At 39.1% G+C, this 23853-nt stretch overlaps 1 protein-coding gene across 2 annotated transcripts in view; it reads left to right on the forward strand.

The window, feature by feature from the left end:
* The window catches only part of LOC126480776 (uncharacterized), a 147167-nt gene that overhangs the window by 117781 nt on the left and 5533 nt on the right, over positions 1-23853 (forward strand). For both annotated transcript variants that reach the window (XM_050104076.1, XM_050104077.1), the window contains exons 11-12: positions 4502-4693; positions 13461-14137. In XM_050104076.1, the coding sequence (XP_049960033.1) occupies positions 4502-4693; positions 13461-14137 (869 nt within the window). The remainder of the gene's footprint in view (positions 1-4501; positions 4694-13460; positions 14138-23853) is intronic.

The following is a 23853-nucleotide window of genomic DNA, read 5'->3' on the forward strand; positions in this document are numbered from 1 at the left end:
TCTGAAATCAAAAATTGGCATACATTAATATTTTTCAGTAATTGGATATCTGTTAACTGTGTGCCTTACTTAACTTCTGAAAAAAATTCAAAGTCCAGAAGCTTCATAAACACCCGAGTTACGAGCATTTATGTAGATAAGTACCATTTTGCACTGACATTCTCGCAGAGCTCAGTTATCAGGATATCACTACATTTAAAATTCAATGTAAAATAAAGTTGTAATCTGAGACTAAAAAAATTTTGCAGGAGTTTGTATGTTATACGTATAAGCAAATATGCAAAGATTTGTGAAAATCTGAGATAAAGGGTTATAAATCCTTGAATTATTGCTTGTTTTGACATAGAATTATCCTGCCCAGCCAATTTAAAGGTGTTGTTGTTGCTATAGGTGACAACTTTGTGTAATAATTTTCACACTATGTGTACCCCATGTATACTTCTTACTGTATCGCATACTCACAAGAAGTAAAATTTCTGCATGTGCAAGTAAAATTTCTGCATTTGCAAGTAAAATTACTGCATGTGCAAGTAAAATTTCTGCATGTGCTACTCTTCCTGGTCTTGAAGTTTCAATGACCAGCAGTGTGGATTTGTTAATGTGGTCGGCCTATATTATAGACTTCTGTGGAGCCAAGGCAGTTATACAGACTCCATATTTTAATCTGCTGAAGGTTTCAAGACTGTAAGACTCATGACTTATCAACTTCAGCAAAAAATGAATTATACTAACAATTTGTTGTTAGATTTTCTTCTTAGGGACTTATCAAAGGTTCCAAAGTAAACTAACAAGGAAAAATCCCCAGGGTTGGGATTGACTTTTTGAAACCATCGCTGCAGTCATGTAGGTTATTATCCCAGTTATCACATCCTCAAGCCGTTCATCAAAGTGGACCCTTGTTTGTAAGTAATAAACGAAAAAAAGTTTCAGAAGTTTATCTGATGCTCTAGAGACTAAAAATTGATAGAATTACTCAGAGCAGTGGCATAGCGTAGTGGTTAAGATGCGTTCATGACAGGCAGAAGGTTGTTGGTTCTGATCCCGTCAGGAAATATAAAAATTTTTATTTTTAAATCCATGTCAAAATGACTTGATCATTATATATATTCAAATGAGTGATTTAAAATGTAATTATTTTATTTTGAATCTTTGGTCAAGTTTGTAAATATATTAATTTTTTCATTTGCTCTGTTTTTACAACTGATTTTAATTATTTTTATGTATTGTATTGATTTAATTTCTTGTTTTGTCATCTTACACTGTCATCCATATTGTTGCATTCATTATTTCTGTTCTGTTTGTCATCTTACACTGTCATCCATATTGTTGCATTCATTATTTCTGTTCTTCATTTTCATTGAATTTCATTTAATTTATAATCTCTTCTTTCGTTTAAATCTTCATCTGCCTTATTTTGTCCATTGTGCTACAAGGATTTATGTTTAAGTGTTTGTGTTACGTTTACCATTGAAAAAAATTACATCTTTTAATGATAAATACATTTTTGGCACCATTGCACAACCGTATGAACATATTATTTTGTCTTTTTTTTAACCAATAGATCAGCATTTTTAAATGTTTAAATGTAATTACAGATAAAGAAAAAAAAATCTCCAAAGTAGGCCAGTGATGCTCAGAGCTTTTATTTTTGCTTCACAGGAGGCATGCGCTTCCTCACATGAAGTTACTGTGATCACTATTCCATCTTGAAGACTTGAGGTCTATATGATTCCTCATGTGCAAATAAAATAAACAGATCCATACAGTATTTTGTGCTCTCTTCTATGATAATTTATTTTATGGTTTTCCTTCTTGAGTATCATTCATCAGTAAGAATACATACCACTCCTCTGGAGCAGCAGGGGAGTGATCACAAGGGTGTGGGAAGAAAACTTATAGAAAAAGAGTGCAAAAACAAACTACTGGGGAATCTCATTCATGAGCCATTGTGCAAAGAATGTTGAGAAAGTTTTGGAAACATGAATTTGGACAAAAATTGGAGGGGGGACAAGAAAACAACAACATGGTTTCAAAGTAGGGAGGTCCCCAGTAGATCTGGTCCCAGGGGAACAGAGCAGTAGAAAAGCAGACTATATCTTCCAGAGAAATGTTCTGCGGGAGTGTTAGTTACGAAAGTGGAAGGTGAGAGATCTGATTGATTTGAACTGAAGAATGGCTTGAGGCAGGGAAGTACACATTCACCTTTGCTCTTCATTGTGGCAATGGATGAGAAAGTGATTAGTGGGGCACAAGTAATTGGTGAAGGAAAGATGAAAGAACTGATGTTTGCAGATGGTCTGGGGAAACCAGCAGGAGGAAGTGCAAGAGTAGTTGGCCATTTGACAACAAATAGTACAATGATGTGGGATGAAATTAGGTGTAAGTAAGTGTGAAATGATTATCACAACCAGAAAGGAGGAGAGAGTCATAACTGGAATAACAGTTCGTCAGGAATGACTTGGGAAAGTGGAGAGTTTCAGATGTCTAGGAAGTTTACTAAATGAAATTGAAGTAAAGACAGGAAATAAATGAGCAGAAAAGACAGCCAGAAACATTCCCGAAGAGTTTTAGAATCCTGGTATGGAGCAAGGCTATCTCTCAGGACAAAACGGCTATATACCAAGTCTGTTCAAAAAATTCTGAACTTCGCCCACAAAATTTTTCTAGACATACCTTGGCCTCCTTTGAAATACTCTCCTCCACAATTGATACTCTGCACCCGTCATTGTTCCCACTTCCGAAGCAGTCTTGGTACGCCTCATGCTGGATCGTGCAATGCGCCATCCACAAATTTACTTTCGTCTCATGTATTGTTGCAAATCTGTGTCCTTTCAGTAGGGTTTTAGGGTTTTCAACTTTGGTTGAGTGCTTATCTAAGTACTGCCACACCTGCCATGGGAACACTGAAGGACATATTGAACATCAGTATTCTAAGAATTATGATGGTTACAGTGCCCGTTTACTACATTAGATATACGAAGTACCTAGGCAATTTGGATTCTAAAACTTTCAATAAGATTAATAAGTTCAATGTTTATGGTGATACCTTGGTAACAAAACTGGAGTGTTGTGGACATGTGCAGAAGAAGCTACGTAGAGAAATGAAAGGAAACTTGCTAGCTGATGGAAAATCTCTGTCTGCCCGAGGCAGATTGACAGAAACTGAAATAGACCTTCTTCAGAGTTGTCATGGACTGGCCATTAGACAAACTGCACCTCTGAATGATGTTACAGCAATGAGAAAAGCTCTTTGGGCCACCTACTTTCATAAGTTTTCCACAGATGACCACCCTGTTCACGGACTTTGCCCTAAAGGAGCAGATTCTTGGTGTGGTTCCGAATACGCAAAAGAAAGTGGTCAAATATACCATCATAAGCATTCTCTTCCTGAGCCTTTTATGAATGAAATAGAGCCAATTTTTAGAGACCTGAGTGACCCTGTTTTGCTTGGTAAATGTCTTCATGGGGGCACTCAGAATACAAATAAAAGTTTCAACTGTTGCATACGGAAAAGATTACCCAAGAATGCTTTCGTAGGACTATATACATTAAAAGTTGGTGTACTAGATGCAGTGATATGTTTCAGTGATGGAGTGATAGGAAGGTTGGAAGTCCTGAGAAATTCAGGCATAAAATGTGGCTCTAATATGGAAGATCCTTGCGTGTGACAGACAACAGGTGCATGAACCTGAAGATTAACTCTTCAAGTTACGAAAGAGGTTAGAAGTGCTAAAAGGAATGCCAAGAGGAAGCTTGAAGATGAAGAAATACTGCAGGATGAAGACTATGCTTCAGGAATGTTTTGAGGCACTGTTTAATTGGACTCATATCTTCATTTGCAATTTCCCGCAAGTTGTATTTTTCAGAATTCAGGAACAAATATTTCCTAAAGTTATAAAGCATGTTCTGATTTTTTTCTGTAGCTTGCAGTAGTCCATACTTATGTAGTAAATCTAAGCTTTATAGCAGAATCGACTGAATTATAGAAAAAGTAACATTTTTACTAAGAAAAACATATAAAAATTAAAATGTGTTTTTTAATCCTTGTAATATACATAGTAGGTATAATTAAATAGGTCTAGTATCTCAGCCATCATGTCATGCATATCTGGTAAACCTTTGGTCTCCTTCAAATGTGTAACATAGGATTAAATGGTACCTCAATTTGAGGAAGCATTTTGGAAAAAAATTGCATCAATTTCTTTATAATTTTTTTTAATAACCCTAAGCAGGTTCAAAAATACTCAAAATACTTCTAATTTGTTTAGAAAGTGTGCTGCATTACCTGATATTAACAAAAAATTTGTAAAACATATACATTATAAACAGTGCCCGAAAGTAATAGGTGTTGATTTTTAGATGATATTGAACCAGAAAAGTACCCTGTATCCTTAAAATGTCTTAGCTCTCACGCAAAAGGAAAATATTTGAGTGGCACAGTGATTGTTTTTCAGTCATTAAACACCATGCATACTTTGCTCATCTTTGCATCTCATTACAGACAATTGCTGTGCTGCCAGTGACTCAAGTGAGATGGTATTAATAAACCCTGAAAGTTCTACCACGACAACAACAGTGGCAACAACAACAGCAACAACAACAATTGTCACAACAGCTGCAACAAGTATAATGTCAACTACTAGCACTACCCCTATTGTATCAACAGCCAGTGCTGCCAGTTGTCTTCACCCAAGTAAGTATCTATCATCATCCCCAGAAATGAGGGAAATGCTAACCAAGATCCTCCCCACTGCCCTAAATTGGTATTCCATCACCCACCTAACCTACACATGAACCTGGCCCATCCCTATGCCACTCCCATCTCCTTGCCACAGTGATCATATCCCGTGCAAGACCCAGATGCAAGACCTGTGGAGTCCATCCACCCAGCACTTCCTGCCCCAGTCCTGTCACAGGCCTCAGCAGAATGATGGGCTGCCACCAAACTGTGGCCAAGAACGAAGTTGACCATCCAGTGGCACAACATCCAGATGAGCACAACATCCTTGATTTCAATGGTTGTTTCACAACCCGAGCCACATGATTCCTTCTCTCCACCTCCAGCTTTTCTGAACTAACACAGATGGGAGCTATCCTTGCAACACATTCCCCTGTCTGCACACTCTCCAGCCAACAGTTCCCCTTCCTCTGTCGTGTACCATCCTTCCAATCCCCGTCACCTTCATCATGCGGTGCATTCCACAGGCTTTGGCATCCATGCATCACATGCCTAGCCCATCCGCCTGCCACCCTGCCTGTCACATCCTGTGTCAGCAAATCTGCTACCTCCCTCTGAGCCAACCAGATACCCACTAGCAACCTCTCTTCCTGCCTCCCGTATCTCTCTCTCTCTCTCTCTCTCTCTGTCTCTCTCCCTCACATTACTCATCTGTTATTAATTGTTGAAATGAAATATTTTGGACAACTTTAAAGCATTGTTTCATGGAGAACCTTTGAAGAATAATCACCAGATATTGAATATAGGAGCATTGACAGATATTGAATATAGGAGTATTGACAGATATTGACCCGTGAGAGTGGGACATATGTCACTGTTGGTCAGCTTAGTTGGGAAGAAACCATAAAAGCCGTGGTTCTTGATTCAAGTCCCAGTATAGCACACAAGTTTAATCTGTTGATGTTGAATTTGCTGTGGAAATTGTTAGAAAAGAATCGTATTCTGAACTTGGTGTACGATAATGTGTATAAATTCACCAAAACTTAAATACTAGCTAGTTGCAAAGTAGCGTGTGTGTGTGGGGGGGGGGTCAAGGGAAAACCCTAAGAAATGGAGAGAATTGAGAGAAACGTAGTTTCAGTGCCATTCACAGTCTGGCAGAAGTTTCTTGCAAGTCTGTGACTTCACTTCGCGCAAATTCTGTTATAATTTTGTAGATTCTTGTAAATTACATGAGAACATTGGTGTAAACAGACCACAATAAATTGACAAAAAAATGCAACTCAAAGTTTTCAGCAGGCAGATAGCATGTGTTGTGATTTCTTGAATGCTTAAAGAGGGATTATATGCTGACTTTAGAAGATTCTGCTGAGTATGGTACTTTAGATGGGCAGAGGGAGTTTTAGCAAGTAGTATTTAGGTATTCTTTGAAGCTGACAGGTATCATGTGTTGTCTTAGTTTCATTAAGAAACTCTGTGAAGTTTTTTTATGCAAAACCTAAGAATCTTACCCAGGTTATGCATCCTAACTTCATTTCATTTTTTTGTGTAGGCGTTAGTTCTGGAGTATTTAAGAAACACTATAGTAATTAAATTCTTGGTGACAGCTGAATAGCCCAACCTTTCAATGGTGATTCTCTCTCTCTCTCTCTCTCTCTCTCTCTCTCTCTCTCTCTCTCTCTCTCTCCCCCTCCTCCTCCCTCCCCTCCCCACCCCTCTCCTCTTCCATTATCACTACCTATCTCTAGTTCCACTACCATTATTAACTGGTTATACACCAAAATGTGGCATAATTATTCTTGCAGATGTTACTGGAATAAGCTTCTGAACTTATATAAGGAAATAGGTGTAGCAGCAGCACACACTCATGTGGGGTTTTTGGAAGTTTTGCAGTGACACGTCCACCCCTGGCTTAACACTGTCAGCCATGTAAACAAAAAACTTGAGGGGTTGCTTTTGACTGCAACAGAGTCTCATATTTCTGCTGTAGTTGGTGATGCAATTGGGAGATAGAGATAACAAGTCGTAGTAAGGCAGGCTAAGATAGGTGAGCTTCTTGTGTGTCCAGAAAATATGGAAAATTCTGAAGTAAGTACTAGGTGTTCTTTGCCTCTTTGAACACCAACATCATGTAACTACAGAAATGGAGAATTTAAATATCAAGGATTATAGACTGGTATCATTTTCATGTGAAGCTAGCATGGAAAAAAGGGAACATATGTAAGAGTTTGACACAACGTCATAAAAATAGAAACAATCAGTTTTGTGCAGATCAGAACCTAGAGGCATTTGCTTGTGTGTTTTTACTGCAGAATACTTCTCTGGTAGTTCTAATGGTCTACAGTTCCCCTCTACAAAACTTTCAGCTATTTATGAGAAATCTAGATGCATATCTGACAGGCAAGAAGAAACAGCATGAGGGGCGTCCAGTAAGTAATGCAACACAATTTTTTATTCTGAAAGCAAGTTGGTTTTAGTTAGCATTCCAATATAACATGTTATTCCCCACTATTTTGGCTATAGAACCCTATTTGCAACATATTTATGTTCAGTGTGATGGTTTATACCACCTTACTGGGAGGGCCTGTATGAAGTTTTGTGAGCCGCTCTCAGGTGAGGCCTTGCATTGTCATTGAGAAGGAGAAGTTCATTTGCATTTTCGTGATGACAAACTTGCTGAAGTTGAGTTTGAAGTGATTAACACATCTTTCATCACCTCTGATGTTGTTGTTGTTGTTGTTGTCGTGGTCTTCAGTCCTGAGACTGGTTTGATGCAGCTCTCCATGCTACTCTATCCTGTGCAAGCTTCTTCATCTCCCAGTACTTACTGCAACCTACATCCTTCTGAATCTGCTTAGTGTATTCATCTCTTGGTCTCCCTCTACGATTTTTACCTTCCACGCTACCCTCCAATACTAAATTGGTGATCCCTCAATGCCTCAGAACATGTCCTACCAACCGATCCCTTCTAGTCAAGTTGTGCCACAAACTTCTCTTCTCCTCAATCCTATTCAATACCTCCTCATTAGTTATGTGATCTACCCATCTAATCTTCAGCATTCTTCTGTAGCACCACATTTCAAAAGCTTCTATTCTCTTCTTGTCCAAACTATTTATCGTCAATGTTTCACTTCCATACATGGCTACACTCCATACAAATACTTTCAGAAACGACTTGCTGACACTTAAATCTACACTTGATGTTAACAAATTTCTCTTCTTCAGAAACGCTTTCCTTGCCATTGCCAGTCTACATTTTGTATCCTCTCTACTTTGACCATCATCAGTTATTTTGCTCCCCAAATAGCAAAACTCCTTTACTACTTTAAGTGTCTCATTTCCTAATCTAATTCCCTCAGCATCACCTGACTTAATTTGACTACATTCCATTATCCTTGTTTTGCTTTTGTTGATGTTCATCTTATATCCTCCTTTCAAGGCACTAACCATTCCAGTCAACTGCTCTTCCAAGTCCTTTGCCGTCTCTGACAGAATTACAATGTCTTCGGTGAACCTCAAAGTTTTTATTTCTTCTCCATGGATTTTAATACCTACACCAAATTTTTCTTTTGTTTCCTTCACTGCTTGCTCAATATACAGATTGAATAACATCGGGGATAGGCTACAACCCTGTCTCACTCCCTTGCCAACCACTGCTTCCCTTTCGTGCCCTTCAAAAATTGTCACCACCTGCCTCGTAACATGCAAGCAATTCTGCACATAAGGTCCTTCGTTGCTCTTCATCTCTCTATCTTCTTATGTTAGGCAGCGAGGAACCCAGTGGGCACACACCTTTGAGTACCCCAATTGGTGTGTGTGTGTGTGTGTGTGTGTGTGTGTGCGCGTGTGTCAGCACTGCCAACAGAGGCGTCCAGTTGTGCAGCGAAGCATTTGTTCTTGATCTGTCGATCACCTTGAATGAGATTGTCTGCGTGTGCCAATATTGCAAGAGTCACAGCTGCGTTCGGCTGGCTGACACACGGTATATTGCACAGGTTTGCATGACCTTGTTCTGATGACTACAGAGCCTCATCCAACAACTCAACATGCTTTTGTTCATTGCCAGGTTTCTGTAGAAATTGTGCAAGTGTCTATGAATACCTGTGATGCTATGGGTTTTCACCAAAAGACACTCAGTGACAGCTCTCTTCTTATAATGCACCTCCTTTACAGAAACCAATTTTAAGGCTATGTATAGCACCACCACCTGTCGGAACTTCACAAAACCACAGTGGCTAAAGTAGGAATATTCCACAATGTCCCATAACAAATTCTGCCATTTTTTTAGCTGAAACTGGCTGAGAAAAAAAGTGGATTGCATTACTTATTAACTGCTCCCCCCCCCCCCCCCCCCCCCCCAATAGTTTGTGAAAATTTTTAATGCAGATTTTTTTAAGGAAAGATGCAGACAGGAAAAAGGAACTGGAATTACTGTTGAGTGTTTCAATCTAATTTTGGTAGTTAATTTTCCAACTCCTGTCCAGCAAGATAGCAGGACCTTGATTGATAACATATTTATAGACAGTGCTCAGGCCGAATCATTGTCCACCCAGCTGTTAATGGACTGTCTTAGTGTAATGGACAGTTAATGAAAGTAAACAACATAGCACATTACAGACATGAGGAATGTTCATAAAAAGTAGTGAGGGTCAATAATGAGAGCAGGATGCAGTGTATTAAGACTAGTTAAAAGAAGTGGTACAGGATGAGTGAGCTTTTATATACTTCTGCTGTGGCAAGTGGCAGGTGTAGGTGTTTGCAGTGTTTAGGGCGTAAGGTCTCACATGGATAGAAAGAGACGCTAATGTCAAATTCAGTTTGTTCCCTAGTAAATTTGTGTTAATATTTTGAAGTTGCTTTCCTTATCTCATGTAAGAGGAAGAGGGAAATTTACATAAAGGCCAAAGTAAGTTAAGCTCTAACATTACTTGCACACTACAAATAATACCGTATTATTTTAAGGAATGTCATGAAAATGTCCCAAAGTCCTGGCTGAAACAAATAATCCAGATAGTATGATCAAAATTGTATGAAATGTTTCTGGTATTTCATTTATGGGCATAAGGCCATGCTCCAAGGCATAATTCTGTGCCTCAATTTTTGACTTCTCTTGCTGGAGATTTCATCGGAGGTGTTAATGACTCAGTAAGCTGTTCCAAACTCAAAATAATCTGAGCAAGCCAAACTGTTTATATGTATCCACACAACAATCAGTTCGTGATGTCATCAGATGGCTGCCTAAGATTGCAGAATGATGCTGACATATACATCCCAATGTAGTAGATCTTGCTAAAACCGCAGTGTCAGAGAAATGAATTTGTTGATTTCCTGGCCCTAGTGTGTGATCTGCTACTGCTGATGTAGCCATCTTGCCCAGGTGACAGCTGTTCTTGTGTTCCTTGAGAGGGATGTTAATGTTTCTTTATGTGGTTCAAGTATACAGTTGGTCACAAAAAGTGCATGGGATTTTATGTACTTCTGCTGTGGCAAACAGTGGGCTTACGTCCTTTTCGGTGTTCAGATATATGCTCACCTTTCTTCTTGGTTTAAACACGATATCAGTGCTGTGTTTTCTGAGTGTTTGCTGGTGCAATCTGTGATAATATTTACAAATGTAAGGGCAACTTTCCCTTTAGCTGGTTCCTTTTTATTAGAAACTTCAGATGTTTTAGAATGCAGCACCATATTTATCTCTTCGTGAGTGTAACTGTTTCTTCTAGAAGCCAATCTTAAATGATCGCGCTTGTCCTTCAAGTACTGTGGTTCACAGATTATTGTAGCCTGGTCTACTACTGTTTTGATCATTCTTCTTTTCTGCTTGGGATGGTAATGGACATTTTTGTGAAGGTATCTATCCATGTGAGACCTTACGCCCTAAACACTGCAAAACACCTACACCTGCCACTTGCCACAGCAGAAGTATATAAAATCTCATGCACATGTAGGCAAGTGTGCATAGGAAATCAAAAAAGAAGCATTTCCTCTCACCTCAAGAAACACGAGCAATTGCTGTCTGGGTAGTACAGATAAATCGGCAGTAGTAGATCACGCAGTATGACTGGAGAACTAGCAAATTCACGTCTGACACTGTGGTTTTAGCAAGATTTAATAGTTACTATGCTATGATGTATAGAGAGGCCATAGAAAATTCAAAAGCACAAAAACAGTATAAAGAAAGAGGAGGACTGAAATTAGAAAAGTTGTGTACCGTATCGCTAAACACAACAAACAGCACCAAATTCTTCCCCTCTACAAGCTCCATAGGGTACATCGGCATGACCCCATGATCTTAGGCAGTGGTCTGATGATGTCCTGAACTGACTATTGTGTAGATATGTATAAACAGTTTGGCTTGCTGAGATTATTTTGAGTCAGCTTTCGGAGACGTTAACGCCTCTGATGAAGTTTACAGCAGTGAAAGACAAAATGATAGGCAGATAATTATGCCTTTGATCACAGCGAAAAGCCCATAAATCAAGTATCAGCAATATCACAAATACCGGCCATGAAAGCCTACAGTGTATGATTATATGTGATATTGTCAAACAGGAGATAGGACAGTCAGTCAGTGGATAAGATACCAAAATTAAACTAAATGACAATGTTCTGGTGGATAGTTCATAACTTGTGAGTACTTTTAGCAACCACTATCTGAATGTAGCAGCAATAGTGGGATTAAATGGTTGAAGAAGCAAGAAATATATTAAAAATGGCAGTCCACAAAACGTTAAGCAACAAAAGATTGGATTGATGTCTTTTACTGAAATTAATAGAATTATAAAAATTCTGAAAGACAAAAGCTCATATGGTGTTGAAGGAATGTCAAACAGATTTCTGAAAAGTTGCTCAAACTTAAGTAATGTCGTGAGATATGTGTGCAATGCACAGGGAATTTTTCCAGACCTTAAAATAAGCAATTGTTAAAATTCATTATAAGAAAAGTAATAAGAAAGACTTAAATATTTATCATCCATTCTTCTTACTGATGTCTTTTTCCAAAATATTTGAAAAAGTACTGTATTTACGAGTAGTAAGTAGAAAGTAGAAACAGTTTGTGGTTCTTAACATGTCACAATTCGGATTCTAGAAGGATTGTTCAACTGAGAAAGCTATTTATTCATTGACCCAGTAAAAATGACAGGTCTTAAAGAATAAAATATCACCAGTTGGCATTTTTCGTGATCTTCTGAACACGTTTGATTATGTAGAACATGTTACACTCTTAGAAAAACTAAAGTTTCATGGAATTGATGACTTTACCCACAAATGATTTGAATCTTATGTAATATACAGAACGGTGCCAAGTAATTGAGAAACTGTTGGAAAGGTATAAAATTTTTTTGACTGGGGAGAAATCACAAATGGAGTCCATAGGGTTCAATTTTGGGTCTACTCCTATTACATACGTATGTGAATGACATTCCACTCAACATTCAAAAAGTAGAATTGGCACTTTTGCAGACAATACTAGTGTCATAACAAATCTGATTAGAGAGAAAGCAACAAACATAACTGTTAATTGTGTTTTACCAAAGAAATGGAGTGGTTCTGTGAAAATATACTCTCTCTTAATTTTGACAAGACACACTACGCTCAGTTGAATGTAACAAATAGAATCATACCAACAATGATAGAGCACATGAACATGATTCAGTAAATAGGGTAGAATGCTCAAAATTTTTGGGTGTATAGTTTTATGTGTGTGTCCTCCTGCCACTTGTGTGTTTGTGACCTTTAATAAAGGTGTGATTGGCTCAGAAACGATTTCAATATGCAGTAACAAACATTTTTGAGCATTGGCCCAGTAACATAAAATGTGTGACAGGTAGCAAAGCAAGTTTTTTAATCTAACCTAAAATCATTTTTTCTGGAGTAAGGCTAAAAAATAATGTGCTCACTAATGTTAACCTAATCACGTGTACGTATCCTGTGTACTGACTCATTCCATATCTTTTCGATAAAAGAATCATTTGATTAATCTTTGGAACATGTAATTAACTAACTAATAAGCTTGTAAAATTGTATCTAGATCCCAATTTCAGTTTACTGTGGTTTTCCAAATAATGAATGCTTGACAACCATGTTCATATATTCCCTCTTACATCCTGGAACTATACTAAAGCAACATTTACAATGAACTTACTGTTAGTAGGACATAAAACCTCAATAAAAGAAAGTGCTGGGAGTGGAAAACAACAGTTTACCAATATACACACATGAACATCCTGAGAGAGATAATTGATACTGGGTAAATCTGGAACAGTACTTAAAATCTAATAAGATGTCAGTGGATTTCTAGACAGCAGAGCAGAAGACAGTCATAACAGGATGCTGGAGCAGAAAACTGTCACTGTCATGTTGTTTGAGCAAACAGCTGTCGCTGTGATGGTATTTATTCTCTGTGTGGTCTTTCCTGGTTCCCTACTCTTTGATATGTCTGGCATTTCTTTTGGTCTATTTACAGGTTTTTCAGTAAATCTATAGTGGTTGTGCTATTGTCAAATCACTTTCTTGAATAAAACAGAAATAAATATTTTGCTATTTGTTATTACTAATAAGCCTTAGTTTTGAGCTTTTTATTTCCTTATATTAGTTGTAGGTATCAGCAAATATCTCTAATATTCTGTACGTGCTGCAGTAGCATTCTTGTCAGAGAAACCCTGACTAATAGTGCCTGCCTTCTGTGACAGTAAGCTGTAATGCTTCCTCTCAGAAATATGTAATTTCATGTCAAAATTAATAATTTATTGCTTGAGTAACAAGATGCTTGGTCTGATTGCAGAAAAGAGTGGAACTGAAGCTATTCAGGCAAGACAGCAGAAAAAAATGCCTATGGAAGACCAGTCAGCAGATTCCTCCACAAGTGAGAAACAACTCAGTGATATGGCACAAAGCTCTAACGCTACTGTGAATGCAGAATGTGGTGCCTCACAGTTCAACCTTAAAAAGGAATTAATGCAGCCGTCACAGAAGTCAAAGGTTTATTCTACCTTTGATTTGCCCCATACTTTGAAAAATAATGGAAACTTGAAGAACATAATTTTTGCTGTTGATACAAGAGGAAAAACTGTACCTATTAAAGTAACAAATAGACCCAAGAAACTTAACGTAAATAATCATTCATCACTATCTTCAAATGATAGTAAAGCCAGTTCAGATGAACAAGTAGCATCAATGGAGAACTGTGAAGAAGCAAATGCTGAAATGAACACGACTACCACAAATCATGTGCATGAATTCAGATATGAAGCACCACTGCATCATGCATCTCAAAACGACAGTGAGCATTCTCAGCCCACAAGTCCTAAACGTGAAGCACAGAGTTCGTTAACTGAAAACAGTGCAAATATTATTCACATTCTGCCTGAGACATTAATGACTGGTGCCGTGAATGTTGCAACATCAGCATTCAGTACTGCTAAAGCCGTAATAAGCAATCTTCGCACAATTCCTGCAAGGGTGAGTTATTTTAATAAGTTTCATCATTGTTATTCAATCTTTCTCCATTTTTCCAGTCATATTTCATGCAGTTGCTTTGTACCCAACAACAGGTCTAGCTGAATCAATGCATGTAAGTTTTGGGTTAAATAGCATTTTTTGTATATTTGTAGCTTATGCTCAAATATTTTCACTGTGGGTTTTATTGTTATTGAACAGGTGTATAAGACAAATAAATTGTTGCAGCAAACAAAATACAGATGAATTTGATCCTAGATACTTTCACTTTGACAGCTGTCACCAGTTCCACAGGCAAAAGTCTCTGTTAAAACAGCCTTGCAGTCATGATTCTTGCATTCAGTGACTAGCTGTCCCTCTCACTGAAGGGCATAGCAGCATTGGAATAACAAAATCTGAATCTCTTGCAGAGCTTCGTCTACCTCCAATATGTTGTAATTATTAATACCCTCTGAACTAATGGTACTAGGTAGTAATCAAACTATAGTTTGCAGTTTGCTACCATACTTGTTCTTTTCAAGACCTTCAAACAAAAGATGTCATACATGAATAACAAATTAACACAGAATAAAAATCCCTATAGCTTGTTTGTTTATATCAAACCACTATCTCTTATGTTAATGACAAAAAACACTTAATGAATGTAAATAGCCTACATTAGACAATTTTATCTCTCTGAGACAGTTTTCTGTTGTGTGGTTCATGACACTTGTAACAAGTTCTTCTTTTAACACTAAATGACCATACTTTAGTTATCTGCAGTGGAAAATATAAAATGCTTTGAAAAAGGCATATGTATACAATACACATAACTAAATGAACTTTAGGAGAACAAACCTAATATTTGCATTTTACAAGACCTTTGGAACACATTGTATTGTTGTACATGGAAACAGTATAACTGTTGGGCCAATAAAATTCCATCTTGTAACAATGAGTATAGAAAGTCAGGTCCCTTCCTCTTCCACACTAATGCCCAGTCATTTGATGAATTTTATTTGCTGTTATTTTAAGGAATTGAAAGGGTAGGAGTGAAGACTATTGTAATAGTCTGTTTATGTTTATGATTAATTTTCTCATTAGCTGTAATCGCTGGCTGTTATTTATCTCACCCTCTTTTTCTTATTTGCTTTTGACCTCAGTTGGATAGCTGTACAGACTACTACTCTGAATACTGCAGTGTAGATTATTGCTGGAAGTTGTTACTGAGAACAGTATGAAATTCTTCGAGAAAAATATGAAGAGCTTCTTAAGAGACATTTTCCTTATATTATTTGAGAACAATACAGTCAAAATACATCTTTCCTTCTCTATCCTACTCTGTTTAGGTAGGATACAGTTCAGGATCATCACACTGGCCGTTAATGCAGAGACTAGTGGAACAAACAGGCATTCGTGGAGTGTGCTGCTAACAAAAAACAAGCCCAGAGCATGGTAAAGTCATCCTAAGTGTATACAAACAGTTCAGGTAGCAATCTGAATCAAAACGTAAAACAGGAAAGGCCAAAACTCCTCTGATCAGTGGCGCATACTTCTGACGTCAATGAACTAGCAAGAGACTGCCTCACAAGTATCGAGGTGTAGTATTTACCAGCACACTTGCATCAGTGGATGGGCTCACATGATATGTCTGTTGATGTGGCACTCCCCTTGTAGGAGCAAGCTGCAGCTGGAGTATGACCCGTCCTCCATGTTGGTACTCAAGGTGGGTGAGGATTTAGTATCGCTATCAGATATTAAACCGTCCCCCCTTAAATGGCCGTGCCTATACCAACTTCATTGAGGAATGGGGTGGAAGAGGGGTGGGGGGGGGGGGGGGGCGGGGGGGGGGGGGGGGTGCCAGAATCCCCACCGAAGACTAGAAGACTACCATGGTAGTTCCTCGATGTGATCAGCTGGGCCAGGTGCTGACACTGTCTGTGGGCATCACAGCTTGATCGATGAGTTCTGGGCTACAGCTAGCTCCTGGCTGCAGGGAAGCAGATGCCAGCTGTGGAGGAGATGGCTTGCATGGGCAGCACAGTTGGAAAACACTTCTCGTCCATCATTTATTTGTGTGGTGAGTGGATCGCTGGTGTTGGTGGGAGCCAAAATTGGCTAGGGCGAAGAAGTAGTTCCACATCCATTGCCTCCCATCATTGGTCATTGTTGACGTCCTGTTGACGCCAAAAATGAGGATGGAGGTTGTAGTGGTAGTAGACAGGCTGTTGGCTGGGCATGTCTTGGGTGTGGTAGCGTGGATCCACCCAGGAATCTAGCTGAAAGTACGAGCAATGAGGGAATCCATGCGGTTATAAGGCAATGTGGTATGTGTGTGGACCTGCTGCATCATGCATAACAGGTCGAAGAGAATGCAGGTTCTGTACCTGTGTAAAATTTTGGCTCAGCTACATCCATTTATGAGTGTGAACTGGTAGGCGGTGAGGAAGCTGATGAGTGCTTCCCCGGAGTTGGCTCTCATAGGTATTTTGCACACCTGTGTTTTGAAGGTCCTGACCATCTGCTCGATTTCTGAATTGGACGTTGGATAGAAAGGGGTGACAGTTAGGTGCTCAGTGTCATTACATTGATAAAAATTCTGAAACACAATGCCTTGAACTGAGTACCTTCTAATTGCAAATATGATGGATGTGGCACAGACGGTAGCTGCTGTTGTGGTAGCAGCCATCCGTGCAACAAGGGTAAGTTAGAGGGAACATGACAACTAGCAACCACATTGCTTCTCAGAAGGGTCTGGTGAAATAAAAATGCACTCTTGACAGGGACGGTCAGGGTGTGGCCATGGGTTGAAATACTGGGATGGGGCCGATTGAGTTTGGGTGCAGGTGTGGCAGTTCCAGGCGGTGTATTTATCACAGTGTCAGTACTAGACTAGTACATGTGACGCCCTGCTATTGCCCTCCTTTTGCATGTTCACCATGCCTCTTTCTCAGGTTTTGAATAATTTCTCAGTGCTGCATTTAATATTTTAAATACAAATGCAAGGGATATGGTGCCATTAATATACAAGGGCAAGTCAAAAATTATCTACACTTTTCATTCAACCATTTATAAGCATGAAGCTCGGGGTATACAGTGCACATCATTTTTCTACGTATTCTCCCTCCTTCTCCCAGCAGTCAACAAGCTTACATATTCCTTCCAAATAAAAGGTTTTTGATTGTTCGTGAAGCCACTTTAGTACCGCATTTTGCACGTCCATACTGAGGCAAATCAGCGACCATTCAAAGCATACTTGAGTGGCCCAAACAAGTGAAAGTCACTTGGAGCAAGGTAGGCCTGTAGGGAGGGTGTTCCAATACCTCTAATTTCAGCTTGTTCATGGTTTCAGTAGTGTGACGGGCTGTGTGCGGCTGTGCATTGTCATGTGCAACAACACCTTCATCAACAGAAAACCTCGGCATTTGGTGCGAATTGCTGGCTTCAGCTTTTCCAACAATTCACTATACCCTACACTGTTGATAGTCGTTCCCTCTTCCATGAACTCTGCCAGCACAGGCCCATGTGAGTCCCAAAACATGGTTAACATAAACTTTCCTGTGGATGGCCCCGTCTTGAAATTTTTCCTCGTTGGTGATCCAGGGTGTTTTCACTGCAGACACTGGCCCTTTGACTCAGGCTCGTAGTGATGCAACCATGTTTCATCGCTGGTGACAATTCTGCTCAAAAGTGCACCACCTTCATTGTTGAAGCGAGTGAGTAAGCATTGACAAACCCTAACACGGGTGAGCTTATGGCCGTCGGTAAGCTTTCTTGGTACCCACCGTGCACAGACCTTATGGAAACCGAGCTCGTTGTGGTTGATGTTATGGGTGGAGCCATGGCTGATGTTCAAAGCAGATGCTACCTCATTGATAGTGATTCGCCAGAACCATCTCTCGAGCTGGCTGAATGTTGTCATCTGTAGTGTAGGTTGATGGCCGCCCCTCCTCCTCTTCGTGTGTTACAATTGTTCATCCACTTTTAAACTTCTCGATCCACAAAAACACAGTACTGCCACAGTATGATCAGACAATTGTTCATTCACAGGAGAAGTCACCCATATAACAGGGTATGGGCCCTCATACAAGGGTGAGAATTTCTTAGTTTTTTCCTTTCTTGGCCACAGGATTTCGAAGTAGAATTGGGTCTCCTGGTGTGTAGTAGGGAAGCATAGTCCATTTTTTGCTACACACTGTAGTTGCTTCTGAGTAGCTCTGGAATTATTTTGTTTAACCTGTTTCTAAATAGGTTTAAGGCAGTGGGCCAGCCCCTTCACTTCAGACATATCAACACCGGGTGGTAGCTTATAAAGTTTGAATGGGGAGTTCATAAGGTTTCCATAAACTACCTTGTAGGGTATGTACCCAGTTGATTTGTGCATATGAGTATTGTATGCTGAAGCAACGTGCTGGTATCAGTCTGAGCGTGGTTTGTTCTAGTAGTAGGACAGCATTTGAACAGTTTTCTTTCAGACACGTTCTAGGTGAGCACTGTCAGCTTTCGATTGAAAAGGTATGGTCCACTATTTTTTGATCTGCAACAATTAGCATACATGTATGAACAAGGCAGCCATAAAATTAGTTCCTTGATCGGTCGAGATAGTGTCAGGACTTTGTATGGCAGAGGTAAATGATTGGCAAATGTATGTGCAACAGTTTATGCAGTCATGTCTGCAAATGGTACTAGAATTGTGTATCTGGAAAAGTGATTATTGATGGATAAGATGTATTTGTTATTCTGTGTGCTTTGTAGGCCAGCAATATCCAGAGCAACATTTTGAAATGGTCTAGTAGCTTCCGGGAGATCCTTGGTGGGGGTGCTCTTTGAGCACAAGCCAAGCAGTTGTTTATATATTTCCAAAAATGGTCTGTCTACCATTCCACCAGAAGTAGGAAGCTACCCTAGCATTTTTGGCACATTGTGGAATGTCTGCAAACTGTCATGACGTTGTGCCCCGATGCTCTGTTGTTCGTTAGGTATCACTACCGTATTATGCTATGGGGTCTCATGGTGTAAGATACCATATTCTGTAACAAAAGAGAAACATACTGGGGACTTTCTACATCTCTTTCCTATGTTTCTTTTAGTTCTTCTATTAAAAGATCATTTGCCAGAACAACCCTAACTTTACAACTTAATTCATCAGTGTTCTGGTGTAAACAGCCTGGCTTGTAGCATACATCATAGTCATATTCTGATAATTTCAGTGCCCACCAAGTTAAGCCACTACTGGGGTTCTTTAAGGTTCTTTAAGTTCAACATTCACACAAGAGCAATGTGGTCAGTGACCACAGTAAATTTTCACTCACAAAAATAGCATTTGAAATACTTTACTGCAAAATCAAGGGATAATGACTCATTTTCAGTAGCACTATAATGTATCTGTGCTGAGTTCATCTGCCTGGAAGCATAAACACTAGGTCTATCTTCACCATTATTCTTGACAAACAACAATTCCAATAGCACCATCTGAAGTGTCCATGGAAAGAAGAAAGGTTTCTCAAAATCTGGATAGACCAACAAAGGTAAACCTGTCAAAACACTTAATTTTTCTCATCTCTGCATCACACTTCTATGTCTACACAAACACTGCACCTTTCTTCAACTGTTTCATTAATGGTTTAGCAACCATGGCATAATCCTTCCCAAAATGACAGTAATAATTAGCAATACCAAGAAAAGATTGCAACTCTGTAACATTAGTAGGAATTGGAAAATTCTCTACTGCTTTTGTTAGTCTTGGATCAGGCTTAATTTCACATGCACTGTGTCCCAGGTACTGAACCAGTGATTTTGGAAAAGATCACTTCTCTATTTTCAAGATTAAATGTGCACTTTGCAACCTTGACAACACACTTGTTAATCTCTCCATGTGTTCCTCAGTTGTTCTTGAAAAACTTATGGTACTACTTAAATACGAGGTATATTTCATAAATAGTGCAGAATAATTTTTTTTCTTACATGTTCACTTTTTTTCTGTATCACTTTACAGACCTTCAGTATAGTGTCCCTGCTTCTCTATAACTGAATCTCATCTCAGAAGCTCTATTATTCCATGCAGAACACCACTTCTGGTCATCTGTCAAAAGACTCGGGCAATGGTGGTAGAAAGCTCTTCCAGAGAAAGATGATGATCTCTATGAATAAGTTTTTTCGTCTTTAAGAACGAGTCGAAGTCGGGTGCACTCGTGTTCTGGCTGTAGGGAGGATGCGGCAACACTTCCCATCAGTAATTGTGCAGTTTTTGTGGCTATGACATTGCTGGTGTTTGGGTGATCATTGTCGTGAAGAACGAGTGACTCCACCTGGATAAACTGAGTTTGGGTTTTGTGCATATTTCTGCACAGGTTTTGTGTGAAGTTATGATGATACACTGCTGTGAGACTTGTTCCACATGAGACTCTATCTATCATGATGATTTCTTGGCGATCATAAAAAGCAAAAATCATGATTTGCATGAGCTTTGATGGAACATGTTGGAATTTTTTTGGATGAGGAGAAGCTCTGAAGCTCTCCACTCATTGGACTGTGAATTCAACTCCAGTTCAGTCTCTAGTCCACATTTCGTCAATAGTGACAATTTGACACAATAATCTGTGACCTTCACAATCAAATAGTTGTGTGAGGAATGTTGCAATGTCCAGGTGTTTCCGCTTCTTTTCTGCAGTCAAACAGTGGGAGACTCATCTTACAGAAACTTTTATCTTCTTCAAATCATTTGTCAGAATACAAAATACTGATATTGGCAGGAATGACATTTTTGGTCTTCCAGGTCTTCGATTATCGCCTATATACTCCTACAACCACCATGAAAATGATTCATACAATGCGAAACTGTACTACGGTCCACTGTAAACTTACCACAAAATTCACTTCATGTACTGTGGATTTCTGTTAGCTTTTTGCAGCAAAAAGTTTCGATATTGATGTACAACCTGTGGTCTTCAACAGTCACAGTACATGAGACCCCTGCAGGGTCCATTTCTATCTCTCGCCAATTTTGTGTTAGAGTACAGGGCGATAAAACAAAAACACGTGCATCTTCCTCAAGCTCCCAATGACATATGACGTAATTTTCATTGAGTCATTTGATCAGACAGTCCACAGTAATACCAACCTATGCATTATTTATGAAATGTCCATTATATACGAGACACGTAATGACTTTCATACCTCACAATAGCAGGTCAGCAAATCTTTGTAAATGGCAGGTTCTTTCCTGAGATAAAAAGACTTGTGTAAAAGCTCATACATTCTGTAAGGAACCACAAAAGCTGTCTTTGGATGATCTCGTGGTGCATTCAGAATTTGATGATGACCAGAGCACATGCCAAGCGTGGTCAAATAAGTGCAGTTCTCTAATCTATCCTGTGTTTCGTTGATACGGGGATGGAGGGTAAGCACCAGGTGTCGTGATTTTATTACTGGCATCTGTTTCTTTTTGCTATGTTTAAACTGTCGTTCGCAATAAACTTATGCTTTCATTACTTTCTCACCACTTGCGAATATAGTTCCACATGGAATCACTATACCTCTTTGGCCAAAATTGTCAACATGTATCGCTACATGAAACTTTTTCCCCATCACTTCTGGCTTGCTTATATTCCTTTTGACATGAATTTGCAACCTGTTGAGAACGTCGTTCTCGCTGAGCAGATCAACCAGAAAGTCCAATCTCAGCGGTATCCTGGTTTTTACTTCAATCTAGAGAATTTTTTTCTATACGTCTGCTTATTTTAACAGGGTGGTACATTTAATGCCCACATATACTGTTCTGTTGGAGCCTGTGGAGGCGGCCTCACACATCAGGTTCCTTGCAGGCGAAGTGCACACTTACTTTCAAAACAGTGAGTTGCCTCGCTGAATTGCACAGTTCATGTCACTGCCTAAAAACTGGATAGGAAATCTGTACCTAAAATGAGTTTGAACCCCCATCTGTGTTTTCCTACTGCTTCCACATCAAAACCATACTTTTTCCCTTCAATCTTTAGATTTACGAAATAAGTCCCTGCAGGACACAACACAGTTATTTCCTCTACTAATCCACTTATATTATAGCATGGCAGTTTAGTCTGAGCTTCTGTATCAGGGATGACCAAGAACGACATTTGATAATATTAAGCTCTGTACAACACATAATGTTGAGCAATACTGAATCTTTGTTGTTGTTGGCTGTTGGTACACCTACAGAAAAATAACAATAACACTGGGTTTGAAACTGCATTACACCAACAATATCGTGCTTCTCACATCGTCATTGTAAAATTCTTACAACATTTAAGCTGAGATATAGAAACGGATGTAAAAGTGGTCTACAGCATGCTGTATGATGTGGAATAAGTGATTCCAACTACATGTGAAACAAGCAAATTTTATTATCTGGAACTACTGTACAGAATTTGCAATAACTACAATTCTCAACAAAACATATGACAAATACAATAAAATTATCACCATTAATTTAATTATTTTTGGTTCGCTGTAGACATAATAAAGTTCATATCCGGCACAAACTGACAGCACAAGGATAAACATAGACAGTTTCTTATATTTTTGTCACTCAGATTGCCACGTAATCGTGACTTATTTAGTTTCATAAACAAAAAAAACCTTTCACACACACATTGCGATCCAAACATTGATATAACTTTTGCAGCCTCGTTGTGGAGACGGGGAAACTCTTCCCGAGAGAGCATAGGGAAATGGGCGGTATTCTTTGTCACGAGTTGTTCCTTACACAATGCGAGTTTCTTATTAAATGCATCCACTTTTTTCATCAGATCAGAAATAAGCTCCTTCTCACCTTGCAAAGTCTTATTGAGAGCGTTCAAGTGTGCAGTCAGATCAACTGAAAAGGCGGGTCTGCAATCCATTTTGGATCTTCTAATTTTGACTCTGCCTTTCCTTTTTCCTTCAGGAGCTCAACAATAGCGAGTCTTAAATTGAAAAATGTCTCGAGGCATGACCCTCGACTTAACCAACATATTTCCCAGTGGTAAATAACATCTCCGTACTCTTCGTTCAGTTTCATGAGAAACTGTTGAAACTGACGGTGTACTAAGCCATGCGACCTCAAAAAATTTACTATGGTGACTACCAACTTCATCACGTGCTCCAAATTTGCATATTTAGCACCAAGAGCTTCTTGATGTACAAAACAATGATTCCGTACAAATCTTACGTCGATCGTCCTAGTTTTTTACGCAACAATGCTACAAGCCTATTTTGAGCCCTCGAATTGCTGGCACTCCGTCCATGGTGACTGAAACTAACATTTTCCAGTTCATCTCAACGGCTTCAACTGCCTCTTCAACTGCTTTTAGTAAGTCGGTACCCCTCGTTGTGTCTTTCATTGGTACTAAATCTAACAGTTCTTCCGTCACGTGCAAATTTTTGTTGACTCCACGAACATAAATCGCTAGTTGTGCTGTGTCCAAAATGTCGATCGACTCGTCCAAAGCAATCAAGAATGCAATAAACTTGCAGGCACTATCAATTAACTGCCTGTAGACATCCGCTACTGTCTGTCTGGAAAGACTAATTTCACTACACTTCTTTACTTCCAGTGGCATCAAGAGTTCCGCCGCCTCAACAATACAGTCCTTGATGAAATCACCATCACTGAAAGGCTTATTCGCTCTTGCAATTTTGAGTGCTATTTTGTAGCTTGCTCTTAAAGACAAGTTCGGTTGCAGGCTAAAAAAAAAAGAAAACAAAAATTGAGTGAACTCTAAATT

The sequence above is a fragment of the Schistocerca serialis genome, chromosome 5, assembly GCF_023864345.2.
Source record: "Schistocerca serialis cubense isolate TAMUIC-IGC-003099 chromosome 5, iqSchSeri2.2, whole genome shotgun sequence".
Lineage (NCBI taxonomy): Eukaryota > Metazoa > Arthropoda > Insecta > Orthoptera > Acrididae > Schistocerca > Schistocerca serialis.